The 15,877-nt window shown below is 38.7% G+C and overlaps 1 protein-coding gene across 1 annotated transcript in view; it reads left to right on the forward strand.

Moving 5' to 3' along the window:
• Window positions 1-14,145, forward strand: part of E2F7 (E2F transcription factor 7) — a 60,849-nt gene extending 46,704 nt beyond the window's left edge. The window contains exons 11-13 of the mRNA XM_069094809.1: window positions 249-519; window positions 7,725-8,119; window positions 10,823-14,145. Coding sequence (XP_068950910.1) covers window positions 249-519; window positions 7,725-8,119; window positions 10,823-10,993 — 837 coding nt within the window. The 3' untranslated portion in view covers window positions 10,994-14,145. The remainder of the gene's footprint in view (window positions 1-248; window positions 520-7,724; window positions 8,120-10,822) is intronic.
• Window positions 14,146-15,877: the final 1,732 nt, after the last annotated feature.

Genomic DNA, 15,877 nt, shown 5'->3' on the forward strand with positions numbered 1-15,877 from the left:
GCCACTGCCTCTGCTGCTGCCGCCGTCACCACCACCGCCAGCCACCGAAGGGACGCTAGCTTGGCTTCCGCTTCCTCTTGCTCCGCCCCTTCCTGCTACGTCAGCAAGTCCAACGGGGCATGGAAGATCTTTCAATCCCATAACCCTTACAGAAGGCTAGGTCTAGTAAGGGAGGTGGACTGACTGGTTTTTGTTTTGCTTTATTTTGTTTTTTAACTTTCATATTTGTTCAATTTGGTTTTGCTTAGAAACTCACAGACCCAACTGATGTTGCCTCTCCCAGGAGTGTTGGTAGCATAGATACCATGCCCTTAGAAGCTTTTCAGGGGTGCTCAGAAATGCCCCTTGCTGAGGAAGCAGCAAGAAAAACTACAATCCAGTGCCTCATTACCCCTGAGAGGAGGAATCCTTTGAGAAATGCAGACATTGAAAAACCTTCAAAAGAAAGAGAAAATCTCTCTGAAGAAAACACCAAAGATCGGTCTCAGCCACAATATCTTTATGTGCAGTCTGCACCTGGTAAGAAACAGGAAAACATTCTAGAAACCTGTATATCACTTATGTTCATATTTCTTAAGCTTGATTGTTTTTATAAATTTCATTTGTGTCACCAAAGGATTGTTAGTCTACTGGTCAATCTGTGGCCAGAGATGGAAGTCATCTCTTGGCCTTCTTTCCACTCCAAATCATGTGTGACAACCTCTTGAGGCCATGTTTCCTCTATCTATAAAATTAAGATAATGGCAGCTTGTACTTCAGAGATACTCAACAGCTCAATAAGATGAAATGTGAAAAGTCAGTTGGCTAACGAACATTTGTTAAGCACTAATTATGTGCCAGGCACTATGTTCTTTTCTGTAGGAAGCTCATCTAAATCTGGTATTAGCTAATCCAGGGGTGGGTAACCTGAATCCAAACTGGATTCAGTCAAAAGGCTATACTTGAGGACTTAGAGGGCCACATGTGGCCTTAAGGCCTCAGGTTCCCCACCCCTGATAACCCTAGCAATGATCATTAGCATTCTAGTGGATATTATTAGCTAATCATTAGCATTCCTAGTAGACCCTCTTGATCCAGGACACATTCTTGAAACAAAGTGGTAAAGTAGTTTAACTCTACTCTGCTTAAAACCCAGGCTTGCTACAGACCCATTTCTGAGAGATGAACAAAAAATGCGCATGAAATTATTCCAGTTGCCAGGATATTTATTGATTTTCCTTAGTTTCCATATCTATGACTTGGGTGTATGTTATTTTTCATGACTTTAAGAAAGTGTGAGGTGTGCCTGCCATTGGCACTTCTTTTACCAAGCCAGATTATAGTCCCTCTTAGCCTTGGTTTATGATCTTTTAACATGTTTTATTCATTACTTATTATTGGCATTCTTGTTAAATTTTCCTTTCCAAATCCTCACCCTCATCTCCTCCCCTACCCATTGAAAAGGCAAGCAATAGGATGTCATTTATTCGTGTGAAATCGTACAAAACACACTTCCATATTAGCCACATTTCCAAAAAAAAGCAAGAAGAGTAAAGTGAGAAAATGACACTTCTGTTTGCACACACACACAGTTCACAGCTCTCTCTGGAGGTAGACAGCATTTTTTCATCATGAGTCCTTTGGAATTGTCTTGTGTTGATCAGAGGAGCCAGGTCTTTCTCATTAGAGCATTTCTGTTACTATGTACAATGATTTCTCAGCCCTCACTTCACTCTGCATCAGTTCATATAGGTCTGACACTATATTTTTTCTGAAACCATCCCCCCTGATCATTTCCCACAGCACAGTAGTACTCCCATCATAATCATGTGCCACAATTTGTTCAGCTATTCCACAATTGAAAAACATTTTCAATTTCCAATTCTTTGTTCTTGTTCAGTCATGCCCAACTCTTGGTGATCCCATTTGGGGTTTTCTTGGCAGAGGTACTAGAGTGATTTGCTGTTTCCCTCAAGCTCATTTTATAGATAAGAAAATTGAGACAAACAGGGTTAAGTGATTTGCCTGGGATGACACAGTTAGTGTCTGAGACCAGTGAGACACTTCCTAATTGATTCCAGGCCCAGTTCTCTATCCACTCTACCACCTAGCTGCCCAATTCCAATTCTTAGACACCACAAAAAGAGCAGCTATAAATATTTTTGTACATATGGGTCCTTTTCCTTTTGGATACAGACCTAGTAGTAGTATTGCTGGGTCAAAGGGTATTAATGATTTTATAAACTTTTGGGCCTAATTCTAGCTTGTTCTCCAGAATGGTTGGACCATTTCACTACTCCACCAGCAGTTCATTAGTGTACCTATTTTCCCCTCATCCCCTCCAGCATTTGTCACTTCTGATAGGTGTGAAGTGGTACCTCAGAGTTGTTTTAATTTGCCTTTCCTTATCAATAGTGATTTAGAGCATTTTTATATGACTATAAATAGTTTTGATTTCTTCCGAAAACTTCCTTTTCATATCCTTTTGACCATTTTTCATTTGGAGAATGGCTCTTATTTTTATAAATTTGACTCCGTTTTATACTCATATAGTTGAGAAATAAGGTCTTTATCAGAGAAAATTGCTCTAAAATTTTTTTACATCACTTCATTGTCTGGATCTTTTAGCAAAATGTAGTTAACCTGATTAGCCCTTTTTTTTTCTTTTTTTTTTTTTTTTAGCCTTTTGGAGGGCAGTTGGGGTTAAGTAACTTGCCCAAGGTTACACGGCTAGTTTTTTTGTGTGTGTTAAGTGTCTGAGGCCAGATCTGAACTCAGGTCCTCCTGATTCTGGGGCCAGGGCTTTACTCACTGTGCCATCTAGCCACACCCCTGATTAACCGTTTTATTTAGGTCTGTTTTTGTTTTTGCTTTGTCTAAGATCATGATTGCTACCTCTGCGTTTTTTACTTCCACTGACCCATAATAGATTCTGCTTCAGCCCGTTATTTCAGTTCTGTCTGTGTATCTGTGTTTCTGTTTCATGTGTATCTCTTGTAAACAAAATATTGTTGGATTCTGGTTTCTAATCTATTCAGCTTTCTGCTTCCATTTTATGGGTGAGCTCACATTCAGTTATGATTACTGTGTTTTTCCTCCATCCCACTTTCTTCTCCCTCTTTTTATGCTGTCACTCCTCAGAAGTCTATTTTGCTTCTAACCACTGTCTCCTTTAATCTGCTCTCCCTTTTTATGATTCTGTCCTCTTATCCCCTTCCCCTCCTATCTCCCTATTGGATAAGTTACATTTCTATACACAAGTGAGTGTGTGTGTCTGTGTCCTTACTTCCCTCTTTGAATTTATTCTGGTGAGAGTGATGTTCAAGCATTTCCTGCCACCTCCCTTCTCCTATTTTCCCTATACTATAAAAGCTCTTTCTTGTATACTTCTTTTATGTGAGAAAATATTCCCCATTGTACTCCTCCCTTCCCTAACACATCCCTCCTTCTCACCCCTTCATTCTTTGGAGATCTTTCCAACATAATCAACACTGTCCCATGCTCTCTATATAGACTCCTTCTAACTGCCCAATAATTATAAAGTTCTTAGGGATTGCATGTATCATCTTTCCAATTAGAAATGTAAACAGTTTCACTTTATTGAGTTACTCTTTCCTGTTTACCTTTTTATGCTTCTCTTGAGTCTTGTGTTGGAATGTCACATTTTCTGTTTAGCTCAGGTCTTTTCATCAGGAATACTTGAAAGTCCTTTGTTTCATTAAATATATGGTTTTTTTTTCCCATTCTCAGTTTTGCTAAGTAGGTCTTTCGTGATTGTAATCCTCTACTCCTCTACTCTTTCAACATTAAGCTGCTAAATCTTGTGTTACCCTGACTGTGGCTCCATGATACTTGAATTGTTTCTTTCTGTATGCTTGAAGTATTTTCTTTTTGACCTGGGAGCTCTGGAATTTGGCTATAATATTCCTGGGAGTTTTCATTTTTTAAGCAACTGATCAGTGGACTTCTTCAATTTCTATTTTACCCTCTGGCTCTAATATATCAGAGGCAGTTTTCCTTGGTAATTTCTTGAAAATCATGTCTAGGCTTTTTTTTTTTCATGGCTTTCTGGTAGACCAGTAATTTTTTTTTAATTTATTTATTTTAACTTTTCAATGTTCACTTTTATAAGATTTTTGACTTCCAAATTTTCTCCATTCCCCCTTGCCCAAGATAGCATGCAGTCTGATATAGGCTATACATGTACAATCATATTAAACATATTTCCACATTAGTCATGTTGTGAAAGAAAAATCAGAACAAAAGGGGAAAAACCAGGAGAAAGAAAAAACAAAATAAAATAGTATGTTTCAGTCTTCATTCAGAATCCTTAGTTCTTTCTCTGGATTTGGATAGCATTTTCCATCATGAGTCTTTTGGAATTGACTGTAATCATTGCATTGGCTTGAAAGGGCTAAGACTCACAAAGTCAGTCATCATACAGTGTTGCTATTACTATGTACAGTGTTCTCCTGGTTCTGCTCACTTTACTCAGCATCAATTCATGTACATCTTTACAGACTTTTCTGAAGTCTGCCTGTTCACCATTGAACTGTATTCCATTAGATTCATACACCACAACTTGTTTAGCCATTTCACAACTTAGAGACATCCCCTCAATTTCCAATTCTGGGCCACTACAAAAGAATGCTAGAAATATTTTTGTACATATGGGTCCTTTTCCCTTTATGATCTCTTTGGGATATAGACCTAGTAGTGGTATTGTTGGATCAAAGGGTATGCATAGTTTTATAGCCCTTTGGGCATAGTTCCAAATTGCTTTCCAGAATGGTTAGATCAGTTCACAACTCCACCAATATATTAATGTTCTAATTTTCCCACATTTTCTCCAACATTTACCATTTTCTTGTTTTGGCCAATCTGATAGGTGTGATATGGCACCTCAGAGTTGTTTTAATTTGCATTTCTCTAATCAATAGTATTTTAGAGCATTTTTCCATATGATTATGGATAGTTTTAATTTCTTCCTCTAAAAACTGCTTGTTCATATCCTTTGATCATTTATCAATTGGGGAATGACTTGTATTCTTATAAATTTGACTCAGTTCTATATATATTTTAGAAATGTGGCCTTTATTAGACAATGACTATAAAAAAAATTTTTTCCCATAGGCTAGTAATTCTTAAATTGTCTCTCCTTGATCTATTTTTCAGGTCTTTTGTGTTTTTTCGGTAAGATTTTTCACATTTTCTTCTTTTTTTTTCATTCTTTTGACTGATTTTTTCTTTATATCTCAGGAAGTCATTAGCTTCCACTTGCCCAATTTTTATTTTTAAGGAATTATTTTCTTCAGTGAAATTTTGTACTTCCTTTTCCATTTGGTCTGTTATTCTTTTTCTTCAGTGAGTTTTTATGCCTCTTTTACCATTAGGCCAATTCTATTTTTAAGGGGTTATTTTCTTCAGTTTTGGGTGGACATCTTTTTCCAAGTTATTAATTCTTTTTTCATAATTTTCTGTTTCATTGTCATTTCTTTTCCTAATTTTTCTCTACCACTCATCTCTTTATTTGATTCTTCCAGGAATTCTTATTGGGCTAGGGTCTAGTTAGCATCTTTCTTTTAAGCATTTTTGGTAGCTGTTTCTTATTGCTGTCTTCTTTTAAGTTTATGAACTAATTTGTTGTTGTTGTTGTTGTTGTTATTTGCTCCTTTTTCCAGCCTGTTTCTTGACTTTGGACTTTATTTTAAAGTTGGGCTCTGCCCACCTAAGGGTGGGCAGGCACTATCCCAAGCTTTAGGCTTTTTCATGCTGCTGCTTTCAGAGCTCAGTTCTAGGGATCTACAAGTGTTTTGTGCTTCCAAGGTGGTATGATCCTGGAAGAGGTGTGCTCATTGATCTCCTAGTCTGCACTCTGGTCTTTACCCAGGAAGGGCCCCTAGGTCCCTACCGCTGCAAACACTAGCACTCCTTTTTGCTTTGGACCCTCCTGGTCCCTTGTGACTGACTTTAAGCTCTCATTTCTGCCTATAACCCAGAACTGCATATAAGCAATAGAATTCTCCATCAGTGCCCATTGTACCCAGTGCCAGCACATGGTCCCCCGACTAATTGTCTGACAACCTTCCTGTGTCTGGGCTGACAGCTCCCAAAGGTCCTGGTGCTTGGCCACTGTTACTGCCACCACATGTATGAGCTCCAGACAGGCCTCTACCCCAGTGTCACAAACTTCTCCTGCCGACCTGCTAAGTTGTCTTAGGCCAGAAAAATGTCTCCCCTTCACTTTTTGCTTGCTCTACAACTCCAAAATCTGATTTGAGCCATTATTTTAAAGTTATTTGGAGAAGAATGTTGAAAGAGTTCACCTGGGTTGCCTCTAATCCACCATCTTGGCTCCACTCCTGTGCATAATTCTTTACAAGTGAAAAAAATTCATCCCCAACTCAGGTATGACTGTCTTCAAATTTATCAGGGATGTTCATTGGATATCAGATACATTCTTGCCGAATTCTACTTGCAGGCAACTAGGTGGCCCACTGGATAAAGAAAGATCTGAGTTCAAATCTGGCCTCACAAGCAGAGTGACCCTGGGGAAATCACTTCAACCTTTGACTCAGTTTACTCATCTGTAAAATAGGGATAATAATAGCACCTACCTTCCAGGGGTTGTTGTGAGGATCAAATGACTTATTTCTTCAGTGCTTTGTGAGCAAAATGCTGTATAAATGCCAGCTGTTGTAGCTGCTTTCCATAATGGTGGTACTACTTCACAGCTACACCAGCAGTGTATTCATGTGCCTGTCTTCCCAGCCCCTCTAACAATTGTCTTTTTTCCTTTTTTAGTCATCTCTGCTCGTCTGCTGAGCATAAGTAGATGGTCCCTCTTGAGTATATTCTCAAAGCTTGATAAGACCTTTAATTTCACTGACACAGCCCCCAAGAACTGAGATTCACCTCTATGCTACTATAACCTATCAAAGTGACTTGAGTGGATATTTGCTAACATTTTTTTTCTTAGAAAGTCTTCACTAGTTCATTTATATTGAACTTCCCATCCCTAAAGGCTGAAAGGAAAATGAGCTCAGGAGCACAGATTTAGATCAGCAAGGGACCTTACAGGCCATCCCACCATAAGTTTTGGGGGGGTTGGTGTTTTTTGTTTGTTTGTTTAGGAATAAGGAAAATGAGTCTTAAAATGTAAAGGGAAGACTAAGGTGACACTGCTAGTAAGGAATTAGAATCCAACTCTCGTTTTGATCTGAGATACTCAAAGAGGGAGGGAGGAAGGAAAGAAGGAAGCATTTATTGAGCACCTACCATGTGCCAAGTACTGTGTTACAGGCTTCTGCTTATCTCATTTAATTCTCACAGCACCTTCAGTGCTGTTATTATCCATGTGTTATAGTTGAGGAAGGGGCACATAGAGGTTAGGCAAGAGCCACAGCAAGGGCCACCCAACTAGTAACTGTCTGAGTCGAGATTTGAATTTAAGTCTTCCTGACTCCTGGTACAGCATGCCAGCAATGCAGATTTTTACCCATTTTATGCAGATCCTATCCATATTCTCCCATAAATTCAACACAAGGGGTCCACCCAAAGGGGTAGAAACCTTCCTCATATTCTCTTAAAATCACAAAGAGTATCAGTTGAGAATCCTGGCTGCCTGTCTGTCCTTGCCCTTGACCTGTAATCAGTCCATCTTCCCTTCCTCCTGTTCTCCTTTAAAGTGCCTCATTGTGCTTCTCTGAATACTAAGTAGCATTAATTCTCCTATGTTGTTTTAGGATTAAATGGTTTTAATTTCCTGCTGCCTGCCCACCAGGCTGCCAATGCTGTTGGACCATCTCCAAATCAGTTGACTTCTCTCCATGTTCCATGCATGGTTGTACCGTCTACAGCCCTGGCCCCAGTGCCTTTTTTCTATTCTCCGGCAATCAACAGTCCAATGCCTTCTGGCCCAGTGAATTTTGGTTTGCCAGGCCTCAGATCCTCAAGTCAGCTTCTCGTTGGCACCAACATGGTTAATCCAAAGACATCAAAAACCCCTTCCATGGAACCACAACATCCAGGCCAGTCTCCAGTTCATCTAAGCCCTGGGGTGGCCAGATCCCATAATGCAATCACACCAGATTCCCCTGTTTGCATGGGTCACCCAGTAACAATTATGAAATTACCCCAGGTGAGTCCTAGTAACACTTTTACACTAATTAACAGTTTTAATTACAGAAAGGCTATCATTTTCATAGATGAGGGGAAACAGTATTGTCTTCCTGTGGACCTTCTGGACGGAGGTTGTCAGGAACTGGACTGGTATTAGCCATGCCAACAAATGTTGTTCATAGAATCATAGATTTAAAGCTATAAGGCCATCAGGACCAATTTTCTTATTTATAGATATATAAACTGAAGCCTAAAGAGGTTAAATTATTTGTCCATGTTTATACAGCAAGTGAGTCTCTTGAGAATAAGATTCAACCTAGGTCTTCCTAAATCTAAGTACAGGTGCTTATCTACTACACCCCCAACTCCATATAGCTTACCTCTCTGGCTTTCATGTACTTATATGTTACCATTCATAAGATTGTAGCTTTAGAGACAAAAGGGACCATAAGGATCATCTTGTCCAGCCCATTCATTTTATAGATGAGGGAACCAAGGCCCAGAAGATGAAGCAATTGTTTAAGGTCATACAGGTAGTAAATGACAAGGCCTGGATTTGAACCCACATTATCTGACTCAAAAGTCAAACACCGTTTGTTCTTCCTTCACCTCACCAATATAGATCCCAAGTCTTTTGCATTTTCTTCCCGCATGTAATTCTCCTACCTGTCTTTCTCAGAATCTAAACTCGCCATTGGAGAATCACTTTGTGGGGCAGAGGCCTTCTGGTGGGTATTCTGAAGTATTTCAGGGGTACGAGTATATCATTTGGGCATCTGTCACTTTGATGGATATTGAGCGCACTACAAATCTACATGCATATAAACCAAGAAGAGTTTACACGGGGCATAGGGGGCATATATAGGGGCATATAGTATAAGCTTTATACTATAATTCAAAAAAAGCATGGCCACTTTAAAGAAGTGGTGGATTTGGGGCTCTAAGACACAGGTTCAAATTTTCACCCTGCCACTGATCTGTCATTCTTGATATGAGGTCACTGCAATTGTGGTGATGGTAATAATGACTAAGATGTGTATAAAGCACTTATTCTGTGCCAGGCACTATATAAAGCACTTTATAATTATTATCTCATTTTGTCCTCAAAACAATCCTGGTGCTATTATATATAAGCCCAGATTTTAACTCAGGTCTTCAGGATTCCTTCAATTGTATGGCAGTTCATTGGTCACTGGACAAGACTCCTATATTAAGCATATCAACATTTAAAATAATTCATAGTCTCAGAATGGTGTGATTCTTAGCCCCTTTTACCCTCTTTTCCATCATTCTATCACCACCGTCATGGTAAAAGCAGATACAGCAACCCAGGACAGAGGGTTGATTTGATTATCTGTAGCATTGTCACCATGTCCAAAATACAGCATTATCTATTGGCCAGCTTTCTAGTGATGAAGATCTAGTTAAGTCAGTCTTTGGACTGGAGACATTAAATTAGTCCTGTCCCTAGACACATACTTGGGTTATAGTTGAGCCAGGGTAGGAGGATCCATATTACACTTACCCCTAATTGTATGGAGTAAAGGATAGAAAACTGGACTTGGGTTCAGTACTTAATAACTGTATGACCCTCATCAGGTGTCATTTCTCTTTGGACCTTTGTTTCCTCATCTATCCAATGAGATGACAGCAGTACCCACCCTTACAGGGTTGTTGTGAGGAACAAATGAAGCTGTGTATGTGAAACATTTTGCCAAGATTAAAATGCTGTAAATACCTGTGAACTAACCATTCTTACATTATTCTCAACTACTGGTTCCAATATATACTGTAGAGGTACTTCATTTGAAGTAAAAGTTTTTAAAAGGTGCACCTTTTCCCCCATCGCCCATGTAATACCTTGGTCTCTGCTTTTAAGAAAATTATAATAATTGTAACTCTCACACACAGACATACGTGTCACTTTAAGATTTGCAAAATGCTTCGGGAACATTACCTCATTCAGTACCTACAAGACTACCATGAGATCAATCCTTAATATGCTATTTATATGTTATCCTCATTTTATATATGGGGAAACTGAGGTTGAGGTCACTTCCTTCATCACACAGCTGTTAAGTGGCAGGGCCAAAATTTGAACTTTGGGTCTTAGGACTCGAAATCCACCACTTCTTTAAAATGGCCATGCTTTTTCAGAATTATAGTATAAAGCTTTTTTTCTCCCCTGTGTCCACTGTAAACTCTTCTCCATTTATATGCATGTAGATTTGCAGTACACCCAATATTTTCAGACTGTTTCTTCCTAATTCTCACCAAAGAAGAGGGCCAACCCCAATCTTCAATCATACCATACACAGGAATGTACAAAAGCAAACTAATATAGTTGAGGAGTAAAAGTTGCCTCAGAGATTTTCGGATCTATGCACAGGTTAAAAGTTAAGGTTGAAGAGGAGGCAACACATGTATGAAAAATGAAACTGGGAGCAAGCTTATGTTCTAGCTGTCTCTTTATTCTGATTTATTGTGATTCCAATGGCGGGTGAGAGATTGCTTTCTTTTCTAGACAAGAGAGTTATCAGGACCAAAACCTTCCAGTAAGTCATTCAGAGGCTTTGAAGGCTACTTAAGAAAATATATTTAAGAAAAACTATATTAAGAAAACAGTTTATGAGGGAGACTGGTTTAACATTCTGATTCATATGTCATGTTGCACTATGATGGTTATGATCTGACTTGGCTCCTTTTTCTCATTTCTAAATAGTCACCAAGCCCAGTAACACCCAAGAGTATCCGGCCACCATACTGCGAGACTTTCTTCAAAACTCCTGGCAGCCTTGGAGAACCTGTGGCTTGGAGAAAAATTGAAGGGAGTCAAAGAAATTTAAGCTCTGCCCAGAGGAGACTACAGATATCCAGTGGCAGCACTGATTAACTGTAGCATGGCCAGGTGGAATGGGGAAACCCAACAGGGATCTTAACACCTGTTACAAGGGACATGCTAGTCCCTAATGGGCTGTTTATACTACAGAGCTTAAGAGTATCATTTCCCATTATCCTCCACTAGTTCTGTTAACTCTCCCTCCTTTCAAGTCATCCATATTCCTAGAATTAATTTTTTATTAATTGCTCATTTAACAGCCATGAGGTTTCAAACACTATGCAGAAGTGAAAGCATTAACTCACAGTTGTGGTTTCACCGTCTTCTTGCTCTTAAGTCATTTGAAGAGCCTACCAGAGTCTTGTGGTTTGGGAAAAGGTGAACTGTCTAGCACTTAACTAGGGTAATCATTCCTTACTTCACATAGACTCAACTTACCCTGAGTAAATCTGTGGTAAAACCAATTACTTTCTGCAATTAAAAAGGCAACTGCTCTCTGAGTCTCTGTCAGTTAAAGACAGCATCATCTACACATTCTATTTACTTATTTATTTTGTTCCTGAAATGGGACTTAGTGGGAAGAAAAAAAGTTTACAACTACAGAAAAACAGATTTTCTCAGGGCATGACTACTTGAATGTTAATACTATTTTCTCTGTAATTTGCCCTATACTTAAAAATCCTAATCACCTATGGATGAATGTATACATGTGAAAAAAAAAATGTTAAGACCAGAATAACTGTGAAGAACAACATGCTATAATGTATGTAGTATAAATGAATTGTACTAACATTATTTATGCAGGTAAGAAATGAGATGAATGATAGGAGGGCAATAGTGTCCAGGTCTCCAAGTGAAAAGTTAGTTTTTAGTGCTCTGTCTTCAGTTTCCTTGCCTCCTCCCACCCATGTCCCACCACCACATTCTTTTTCACACTGTGAAATTTAGTAAAACAGTTGGGTGCAAATTCTTTCTAGCGCTTTCTGTTTAGGTCAAATGATAAAGGTGGAGATTCTCCTTGTAGAGTGGGTCTGAGGGGAGGAAACTTGAGATGTTTTGCCAGGTATCTGAATTAGGAAAATGACTTAAGATGGAAAAATTAGTATAGGAAAAACCAGCACTCTTTTTTTGACTCATTTCTTTATTCTTGCAAGGGGTAAAGGAGAAAATGGGTACACTGTGATTAAGCACCTAAGAGTACTCAAACAAGGGCTGTTAGATATTCTGGAGGCATAAAAACGGTTAGTTCACAGGTATTGAATATATTGTCATAAACAGCAGTCCAAGTGCCTTTCTTCTGTGTCTCTCTGATCAACCACGTGACTTTGTGTTGTAACAAGTCCAAAGATACCCAGAATGGTGCTATTACTCCCAAATGTGCTGGTATTGATCTCATTCTCTCCTTAGAATAGATTTATCCTTTTTTCCCTACCATCTTATATTTAGAGTCCCCTAACTTGGACCCAGTAAAATGTTAGCTAAAAAAAAAAAAGGAATTAAAATATCAATTTAAGTGACTCTGGGAGTCTGATTAGCTTTTTATTAACCAATCCAGTTCAATAAGCATTTATTAAGCACCTGCCCTGTGCGAGGCACTGTGTTAGGTGCTAGAGATACAGAGACAAAAATCAAATAGTCCAAAAGAACTTACATTCTACTAATAAAACAGGAAAGTAATAATAATCTTAAAGCCTTCAAGGTAGGCGGCTTCATTAAATAAAAATGCCACTTTGTTTTCTAGACACTACACTTTTAAAGTTTACATTATTCTTTTTTCTTTTTTATTCCCTCTTCTGAATATCTCTTAGAAGATAAATAAATAGGAAGCAACAGTGTTGTTGCTGTATGAAAAGTGAGATGAACTATTAAGCCAACAGAGCCCAAGTGATTGAGAGAGAGAGAGAGAGCAATGTGGCATAGCAGACAGAGGGCTGACCTTGGAGCCAGGGTGTGTGACACCTGGGCAAGTCACTTCATTTCTCTATGCTCTAGACAGCTCTCTAAAATGACAAGTTACAGAGGTGTCAACCTGCCTTGGTAGAAGGAATTTCCTCCCCCAGCAGCTCCTTCTCAATGAAATCACAGGTTCAGTCCCAGCCCTATGAGTGATGGAGGGGAGAGATGAACCTGAGCTAATAGAGATAAATAATAATTTGACTTTATTAGAAAGATAATGTGATATACAGACTATAAATCTGTACAGGGTACAAGTTTGTTTTTATCATAGGCCAAGTATAAGATTTTCTCCCTAACATTTTCACTAAGATGGTTTATATTTTATATTAAAACTGTTTCCTTCTCTCTATTCTCCTAATCTTCCCACTCTACTTGAAAACTCATCACTTAATATATCTTTTCTTGATTTTTTTTCCTATCTCACTTTGTATCTCTTTCCTGCATGGTATGCCTCTAATCACAAGGGATACAACATGTAAGAAGGATGCCTGGACCTTGGGGGATCCCAAGAACCACCTATCCCATATCTCTTACTTCTGCAGGTCTGGTGATGGGATAGCCATACTTGACCTACTAAGACCAGAACATGATTCCTGAGGTATTCAACATAAGCTTCTAAATTTGTGGCCTTGATAAAAGAGACCACAAAGGTCTTCACTTTGGGGGACAGTGCCTCCAACAGAATACCTTTCAGTACTTGAGCTGCTGAATTCAATTTGGGGGAGGTTTTTTTTTTTTCAGTAGTGAAGAAGCAATGGCAATCTAGACTCTATCACTGTATAATGTAAAAGGAAAAAAAAAATGTCAGCAATGCTGCTAGGACAATGCAGTCTTTGTATTTGCACTGAGGAAGGTGCACACACGGCCCAGGGTTTGTGAAACCCTTCCATTCTGGTACAAGTGTTGGGGACATAACTTATATACTTGAATCTACCAACCAAGTTTACATTTCTCAATTTCTTTTTTAAAAGGTGCTATTTCTGTATTTAAAAGAGCTGTATTTTTTTCCCTCCATGTAAAGCTGCTTGCTGTTTATATTATTGCACTGGCTAGTTTTCTGTAGTTATTGATGTTATTGCTGCTTGTAGCTTTCTTCATATCATTTCTCCCTTTCCTTCCTTCTCCTTAGCTATGTTCTCTAAACTGTCTGCATATTTTATTTACTATAAGCACACTGATTTTTTTTAATTCTTCTAGAAAAATATTCAACTTTGTGAAATAGCAATAAAAAAATTTGAAGTACAAAGTGGTTTGTTAGTGGGTGTTTATTTTTGTTGGATGTTTTGTTTTGTTTTTCCTAATATGATGGAAAAGTGGTTACCATTCCCTTTCATGTATTCAGATCTTATTGTTCTGTGGTAAAATAAGACGACTTTAATTAGACCCCAGGTCTTACATTATAATAAGATCCTGCTCTGCCACCTTAAGTAATTCACTTCAACCAGCTGCCCCTTCATTTCCTTATCTGTAAAATAAGGGGGTTGAATGAGATCACTAACTCTTAAGCATACTAATAGTTCTCTGTAAGTATGTTGATTTTTTTTAATCTTTTTTTTTTTTTGCTCTTTCTTTAGCTCTTCCAGGGATTCTTGTTGGACTTGTGTCCAGTCTTCATTTTTCTTCAAGATTTTGCTTGTATATATTTTCATGTCTTCTGAGTTCATATCTTGATCTTCACTATCACCATCGTAGCTTTTAATGATCAGGTTCTTTTTCCACTGTTTGCCCATTTTTTCCAATCCTTTTTTTTTTTTACTTTGAACTTTGTGTTAAAGTTGATTTCTGCTCACCTGAGGGGTGGGAAGTCACTGTCCCAAGCTTCAGATTTATTCATGCTGCTATTTTCAGAGGGAATCTGCAAGTTTTTGGTCCTTCCAAAGTGGTGTGATCTGGAGAGATGTGTGGTCACCTCACTTTTGATCTGGGCTCTGGTCTTTACCCAGGAAGGGCCTATGTTCCCAACTACAAGCATTCCTCTGCAACCCAGAACTAGATATTAAGACACTGGAGTTGCCAAATGGGGCCCATTCCTGTGCCTAATGCTAGCACAGGGGTCTCCTTTAATCTCCTAGTGCCAACATGTCCAGTACACTTACTGAGCAGTCAGAACTCCATACATTCCTGCCACCATCACTTCCTCCAAGGCTTGGAGCTGGTGTTAGCCCTTGGGCACTCCAGGCCAACCCCCACCTCAGTGTCACTGACCTCTCCCTCTGATCTCCTAAATTGTCCTGGTTTGGAAAAACCTCTTGCCCTGACCTTTTGTTGGTTATGCTGCTTTAGAATTCAATTTTAAAGTTGTTTAGAGGAGAATTAGGGGAGAATTTGGCTTGAATGATCCTTTTACCTTTACTCAAGTACTTGTAAAAGATCTATGACTTCATAGCTGCATGACCTTCTACAGTCACTTCTATTGATTTTGAATCCTGTTGAGTTTTTTGTTTGGGCTGGACGTGTAATTTGACTGGGATGGAGACCTCCAGATGAGAAGATTCCTCCATCAATGCATTTACAACTTAGAGAGTTAATTGACTGGGACACTGAGAGACAGAACTTGAATGTCTTGAATCAAGTCATCTCAGAAGTTAGCTAGGAGGGTCCTGGAGGAACACCAAGTCCACCAAAGACAGAGAACCTCATAGTTGGCCAGTCAGCAACCTTTTTGACCAATGCAACCTATATTTATTTTTAGAAGAATTAAAATATTCTTAAAATGCTTCCAACTATGTCTTAAAACACCTTATTGTTCCTTTAGTCTAATTGTCATAGAGAATAGTTATCCAAAGGAAAAAAGCAAGACCACTAAGGACTGGGAACAAAACTTCAAACAAGGCATACTCTAAAAGAAATGCTTCACAAACAGTAGTTTTCACTCTTACTGGAATTTCCTAGAATAACTTAGAGAGTTATGGGTTAAAGCCCATGACCGTTGCTCGATAAATACTTGATTGATTGGGGAACAAAGAGAAGAGGGAAAGAAAA

Source organism: Petaurus breviceps, unplaced genomic scaffold (genome assembly GCF_028583685.1).
Source record: "Petaurus breviceps papuanus isolate PSGF00001 unplaced genomic scaffold, PetGlider_PUasm1.0 221, whole genome shotgun sequence".
NCBI lineage: Eukaryota > Metazoa > Chordata > Mammalia > Diprotodontia > Petauridae > Petaurus > Petaurus breviceps.